The sequence below is a fragment of the Coptis chinensis genome, chromosome 5 (assembly GCF_015680905.1).
Source record: "Coptis chinensis isolate HL-2020 chromosome 5, ASM1568090v1, whole genome shotgun sequence".
Lineage (NCBI taxonomy): Eukaryota > Viridiplantae > Streptophyta > Magnoliopsida > Ranunculales > Ranunculaceae > Coptis > Coptis chinensis.
Genome location: NC_141460.1, coordinates 18149200 through 18156520, shown reverse-complemented (window position 1 = coordinate 18156520; position 7321 = coordinate 18149200). Strand labels below are relative to the sequence as shown.

Sequence of the window (7321 nt, the reverse complement as noted above, 5' to 3'; positions counted from 1 at the left end):
AGATAGTTTGCACTCGGACAATCTACTAATCCAATCTAAAATCTAAACTTTCACTATAACCAACAACCACAACCTAAGCTATGAAATTAACTATCACAAACAAGTAATAACAATGTAAAGTAACTTACCACAATGAGACACAAGATATAACGTTAGTTGTCCGGCTAGCTAATGATGTCTACTTCAACAAGAACAAATCTTTTTATAAGTGTGGAAAGGAATATTACAATCACTCTTCTCAAGTCTCTCCAACTTACTATCTAGATCTCTTTTCTCTCTTTACAAGTTTTTTCTCTTTGCAAGAATTTCCTCCGGCCAAGTCTTACCCGGCTCCCCCTAGTTACTCTCGTTTTCGGTAACAAAAATTGTAGATTACCATTTGACTGGTCCTAAAAGTTAGACCACCTGGTTTTTGGTCATAGAAATTTAAAAGTTCCACCCATATATAATTTTCAGATTTTTTTTTTTTTTTTTTTTTTTTTTTTTTTTTTTTTTTTTTTTTTTTTTTTTTTTTCTTTTTAATTAAGGGAAGTTTAAATATAGAGGCCCATGACTTGGGGCAGTGGGCTCTATAATATGCTGCGATTGGCCGGGCAACATACATCTTCAAGATTAATCAACTATTTTGTTCAGAAATGGTAAAGGTTCAAATTAAATCAGCTCTTTGAGAAGAAGTGGCATCAATTAACGTTATGCCCCTAAAATTCCTGTCCTGTTTCGCCCAATTGAATGTAAATAACAGATGTTGTAAACTTGTAAGACCATGAATTTTTTTAGCTCTCGGCCTTATTGAATGCATGCATCTCTCTACTAGCCTACAACCTATTTGTCCAAAAATTCCGTAGTTGAACATATCATATGTTTGCTTTTGCACTTAGATTGGTTGGTGTTCTTTAACAACGTAACTTGGGACAAATAGCTGAATCTCATTTCCATATTAATATTCGATCTCCTGTCAAGTTTAAAATGTTGTTTTAGAAAATTCTTAAACTCCGTTATGTCAAGTTTTTATCTAAGCCTCAGACTAGAGTACGTGGACTCTCGTCGATTCAGCTGTTAGGATTCATTCAATTTCTTTGCTAAAAACAAGGAAGTAATACATGTGTGAACTAGGAACTAGGAAGTTTTTCAACAAGATTGGAAATCTAGATCCCGTGAAATAGTTGTTTTCACAGTTTTAAGATAAGTAACAAAGAGGTTGTTATTTATCAACTTCCTTGGGAGTTCACTTTATATTTAGTGGAGTTTGCTTCGCAGTTTTTTTCTATCTTTTTCGGTTAGGTTTTATTTTGCAGAAATGGACGATGTAGAGAGAAGTGTTCATCTAAAAGCACAAAAGCAGAAGGAGATAGATAGTTGGCTTCCCATAACAGCTTCTAGAAAAGCAAAATGGTGGTACTCGGCCTTCCACAATGTCACTGCTATGGTTGGAGCTGGGGTCTTAAGTCTTCCTTATGCCATGGCACAGCTTGGATGGTATGTTGTGAGAAAAAAAAAACGAAGTCAGATCTTTCTTTCATAGTACGTATAGTATGTATTGTATTCATCGATCAAATCACTAGTGTTGAATGATTGAAAAAATAATTAATTTTAAATTGTTTTTATTTAAAATAACAACTGTGTGAAGTATTAATCACAATGGATACGTAAATGTTGTGAGCACGATGAAAAGGCACATAAATGAGTGTCAAGGAGTCAACTTTACTAGATTATGTATAGAAGCAATCGGATCTAGTAATCATGGTTTCACGTTTTTTTTTTTTTTTTTTTTTTTGGAATTTTCAAAATTAATTAACAACAAAATCTTCTTGACAAATCTTGCCATGGAAGCAGTCCTTGCAAAGAATTTTGCACTGACATGGAACCTTTGACAAGAAACAGTAATAAGTGGGTGCTTTAAACAGCCCAAGCTAATTAAATCCTAGTGTAAGAGTTCAATGCTTCAAACTTTATATATAAATGAAGTACATGAAGTAGTTTATTTACGAAGGCCGGGCTACTGATAAAGCTGCAAACATAGCTTAAAAGTAATTGCTTTACCAATTTGCTTGATTGTGGTTGTGATTAATAAGCTAGACAAATTCGATTGTGGTCTCTGAAAACAGCACCATAGCCTACCAGGCTGTTCTAGCGCATATAATCAGGCAGCCAAATTGTTTCAAACGGTGACTGTGTGGTGTACGTCAAGAAACCTTATTGTTTTTATAGAAGCTAGCCCTGAGATGACATACTTTCTCTTTGCGTGATCTGAAAGGGTGGTAACACAATGTGTATTCTCCCCAACTCCCCCTCGGTTGGTTTTGCATCAGTGTTCCTTTCTATTTTCTAAAAATCAATTCATACTTACCTAGCCCGAAAAAAAACAAAGAAAAAAAAACAAGATCACTCCACATATGGATCGAGCTTTTCTCGTTGTTGACTGTACTCCCATTCATCTCACTATAGCCTACTAATGTTAAGATTTAACCACCTGCGTGTATAATAGTTTTTAGTATCAGTATCATTACATGGTCACATATTCTTATGCTAGAAGCATAGATAATGCTAGAATTAATAGACATTTTAAATTTTCATCATCGGTGTCGTGCTATTTTGAAGGGGTCCTGGCACGGTTGTACTTGTTCTTTCATGGATTATCACCCTATACACCCTATGGCAAATGGTGGAGATGCATGAGACGGTGCCAGGAAAGCGATTTGACAGGTATCATGAGCTGGGTCAGCATGCCTTTGGTGAAAAGTTAGGACTGTGGATCATCGTACCTCAACAGCTTATTGTTGAAGTTGGCACCGACATAGTCTACATGGTAACAGGAGGAAAATCACTGAAGAAGGTCTATGATACAGCATACCCGCAAGGCAAACATATCAAGCTGACCTACTGGATTATGATATTCGCCTGCCCTCATTTCGTCCTTGCTCAATGTCCCAACTTCGACTCCATCAAGCTTGTGTCTCTTGCGGCAGCTGTGATGTCATTGAGGTATTCTCCGACTTTAGAGTTCTAATAAGCCATTAAAGCTATGCATTAGGTATCAATAAATGGAATGTAACCATGATTAAGCAACGAGTATTATATTTTAACCTCTGGATTGTAAAAATATATACTTCATGAACCTCTGGAATCTCTATTATATATTGCTATTTTGATTTAATTATCATAACCAATTCAAAAACGTAAGGGTCAGAAGTAAGTCCTGTCTCACACTGCTAGTATAGCTACTAGAGACCATTTGTAATCATCCAAATGTTAACAGTCGAAGCAATCGAGATGATACAATCCAGTCTGTCAACTGTCGTATATACTTATCAACTTTCTTAGTGCCTACATTGTTCGATTCATACGTTAGATCAATATAATTAAGATCCTACTGATGTAACCTGTTGTGTGCTTGTTCCACAGTTACTCAACCATTGCATGGACAGCTTCTGCACACAAGGGGGTCCAACCTGATGTGCAGTACGACTACAAATCTTCAACCAAAGCAGGAACTATCTTGAATTTCTTCAATGCATTAGGTGAAGTAGCTTTTGCCTATGCGGGGCACAATGTGGTGTTGGAGATCCAAGCCCAAATCCCTTCTACACCCGAGAAACCATCCAAGAAACCCATGTGGAAGGGCGTGGTGGTTGCATATATTGTTGTGGCTTTGTGCTACTTCCCCGTTGCTATAATTGGTTACTGGATGTTTGGGAACAATGTTGAGGACAATATTCTCATCTCGCTAGAAAAACCTTCCTGGCTAATTGGTCTAGCTAACTTTTTTGTCGTCATCCATGTTATTGGAAGCTATCAGGTGATAATGTTATATCATCTATTAACCTATTTCCTCCTTTTCCTTTTCTTCTTCTCTAATTACATTTTTCCTAATGAATGTAGATCTATGCGTTGCCAGTATATGACATGATAGAAACTGTGTTGGTGAAGAAGATGAATTGCCCTCCTGGTCTACCTCTTCGACTGACTGCACGCTCTGCATATGTTGGTAATAAAGGCTACATCTATTTAAAAAATGTGAATTTCGTTTACTATAAAATATCAATTCGGGCTTATATGAATTTGTAATGTGTCGCCTGTAATTGCAGCAATAACAATGTTCCTTGCTATGACCTTCCCTTTCTTTGGAGGACTTCTTGGATTCTTCGGAGGATTTGCTTTTGCCCCAACCACATACTTTGTGAGTCAATATCTCTCTGCTGTTTCAATACTAAGACATTACTGCTTTAAGTTTTTTAAAAATTCACGTAGTACAGATATCCGGATAATAATAACTAGTGTACTAATCTGTATTTGCAGTTACCATGCATTGCGTGGCTCGTTATCAAAAAACCAAAAATATTTAGCTTATCTTGGATAACTAACTGGGTATGTTGATTTGATATTAACTTCATTTTTCTTGAAGCTATTTCGCTTCTTTCAATCTACTCACATGCTGCTTTTCTATGATGAGCTTATTGTCTAACTCAGGCTCCTGCATTTTCAGATTTGCATTATTCTTGGTGTGACGTTAACAATATTAGCACCCATTGGCGGACTAAGGGAGCTCATTCTGGACTCCAAGAGCTACAAGTTCTATTCTTGAGCATCTTAAAGACTCCATAATTCTTAGGAAGTGACGGGAAATTATAAGACACGAAAATCAGAAGGGTGCTGACAGTACCTGCTGATAGATGTGGAGATCGACAGCAATGTTTTTTTGCTTGTAGTGTTGGTAATTAGCTTTTTAGTTGTTATTTTCTTTAATGAAAACAGGTCATTAACCTTGGGACGGAAGTTTGTTTACGTCACCGTGGATATTTATCATTTTTTTTCCTTTGTTTCTTTGGACATTTGGAATGTTAACTGAATTCGGCTGGTGGCTACGCTAGAGCCTTGTTAGCAATTCGGCTGAATTATTCGTGAATCAAATTTTTAAAGGGTCATACGTTTTGTAGAGGTACATTTTAGTCACAACCTTACAATCTCGGAGAATAGGGTTTGTATAAGATGTTTGACTGAACTCAGGTCGGTATTCTGAGATGTCTACGTATCCAGTTCGGTGAACTAGAATCAAGTCAGACTTGAGTGATTTAGTTGGAGATGGAGAGAATGTGAGCCTTCCCTTGAGAATGGAGAAAATGCCTCCTTTTATAGGCGTAGATCCCCTTTTTGTGCTATCTTGATGATTATTTTTACTCCTTCCGTTATGAAGTAATGATCTGTCATTAATGATGATGTTTACTAGCTTGCAGCGGTTACATTTTCTAGGTCATTTGGACGACCTGACCTTAGGTCGTATGCACGACCTGCTTATAGTCTAGATACATGGTCTGCCACAAGTGATTGAGAGTGGAGGGTACTGATATAGCCCCCTTCTTTATATCACTGTTTGTAGAATAGTGGTGTAAAGAAAGATAATAAAGGAGATCACGTGTCTGCTGGATGTTGTTTGTTGCTTAGAGCTTTATTGAGAGTTGATGTGGTAGGTTCTACGTCGTAGTGCACAGATCATAGCTCGTAGTGCGTAGATTATAAATTGTATGTCGTAGCTCGTAGTGCGTAGATTGTAGTTCGTAGATTAGATTTGACTGATAATTAGCCTTTGAGTAGTAATTCCAGGAAGATTAATCCTATCAGAAGCCTTAAGTTGATTTGTGTTCCTTTTGGGGTTACCGTGGATTGGATTTGACTAATAAGTTGGTGTTAAGTTGATTTGCTTAACCCTGGCATTGGTGTTAAGTTGATTTGTACACCTTTTGGGGGCGCTTTTGTTGATAGCTAGCCTTTTGGGGGCATCACTATGGTTGTTTCCCATTGAGCGTTCTTGATTGTGATCTGATATCGTAGTGCGTGGTTCGAACTTGATCCTTAGCAGGGCGTCAAGCTGATTGGTTGGTAGCTAGCCTTTTAGGAGCGATATTATTGTCTTAGATGCTATTTGAGTTGGCTAATTAGTAAGCCTTTTGGGGCGTTACTATGATCGTAGATGCCAATTTGGTTGGCTGATAGTAAGCCTTTTGTGGGCATTACTATGATTGATAGTTAGCCTTGAGTTGGCGTGCTTATAGCTAGCCCCCAGTTCGTAGTAGAAGCAGCCATTTATGGGTGTTAATGTTGTTTAGCCATAGTGTTGGAGCTTGGTTGACATGTTTAGATGGCAATAACTTGTCCCAATTCGGAGATAGCTATGGCTAGCCCCTAACTTGATTGGCTTGCAATAAACTACAAGGGAGTGAGCTTCCATTTTGCAATTCGAGCGACTCACTGGTTTGTAGTATATGCGAACTGTCGAGGAGGGAATTGCGTGCTTTGAATTGTTATATCTGATTCGGGAACACTTGGATGCTTCTCGGTTTGGAATTGTTGATTCCTTGATTCGACAAAGTATTGCTTTCCTTTGATTTGTTATTTTAATTGATGATGGATATGCTAGCAACTTTTTGTGTGTGGTATAACTCCATGGCAAGCGAGCTTTTTTTAGATTGATTGATATCATCGACGCGAGCTTTGCAGTGTGTTCAGTCTCGGACAACCTGGAATATTGATGTTCGTTCAAGCTTCAGTGAACTAATGACAACCTGTGTATAAGCTGAACTAATAGTGATTGTGTTCAAGTTGAACTGATAGTTGGAATATTGGTTGCTTCTTCCAGGTTGTAGACCTGTTCTAATATGACTTGAGAATGACTTGATCTGAGGATGACCTGACCTTAGGAAGACCTAACCTGAGAAAGAGTTGATCTGATGATAAGCTAATCTGAGGATGACTTGATCTAAGAACGACCTGACTTGAGGACGACCTGAGCTGAGGACGGCCTAATTAGAGGATAAGCTTATCTGAGGATGAGCTGATCTGAGGATTACCTGACTTGAGGACGACCTAAGCTGAGAATGACCTGACTTGAGGATGACCTGAGCTGAGGATGAGTTGAGCTGAGGATGAGCTGATCTGAGGATGAACTGACTTGAGGACGATCTGAGTTGAGGATGAGCTGATCTGAGGACAACCTGGTTGAATGATGCAGGAGGATCTGAGTCAGATGATGCTAAGTTGTCAGTTTGCACATTGATGGTACTAAAGTATCATGAGTTGGCGGATCAACGCAAAGATGGCAAGTAATCGTGATCTTTAGCAAATTGGAGTAAGTTTGGATGTGTTTTGGTATTTTGGCCATAACTTTGGCTATAGTTGTCAGAATCACGGGTGAAACCCCAATTCGAAAAGATCTCGGCAGTGTGCACGCTGTCACCACCGAGCTACGCTTTGTGGTTGCCATTTTCGAGGTCAAAATCTACTGTTTTCTCTTGCAAATTCACCTTTTTCTATTTTTGTCCATCCTGAG

At 38.2% G+C, this 7321-nt stretch overlaps 1 protein-coding gene across 1 annotated transcript; it reads left to right on the top strand.

Moving 5' to 3' along the window:
• The first annotated feature begins 1095 nt into the window (after nucleotides 1-1095).
• On the top strand, nucleotides 1096-4922 carry LOC147496964 (lysine histidine transporter 2-like). Its single transcript, XM_086559775.1, has 7 exons — nucleotides 1096-1476; nucleotides 2599-2982; nucleotides 3403-3796; nucleotides 3880-3985; nucleotides 4086-4177; nucleotides 4297-4365; nucleotides 4484-4922. Exons 1-7 carry the CDS (start codon nucleotides 1298-1300, stop codon nucleotides 4580-4582), a joined length of 1323 nt encoding a protein of 440 aa, XP_086415901.1. The 5' UTR covers nucleotides 1096-1297; the 3' UTR covers nucleotides 4583-4922.
• Nucleotides 4923-7321: the final 2399 nt, after the last annotated feature.

Excerpts from the sequence above, each read along its gene's own strand:
- LOC147496964 (XM_086559775.1), top strand. The coding sequence starts at position 1,298 with ATGGACGATGTAGAGAGAAGTGTTCATCTAAAAGCACAAAAGCAGAAG. Across the intron at positions 4,178-4,296 it reads TTGCCCCAACCACATACTTT|TTACCATGCATTGCGTGGCT; the intron begins GTGAGTCAATAT and ends CTGTATTTGCAG. Across the intron at positions 4,366-4,483 it reads TATCTTGGATAACTAACTGG|ATTTGCATTATTCTTGGTGT; the intron begins GTATGTTGATTT and ends CTGCATTTTCAG.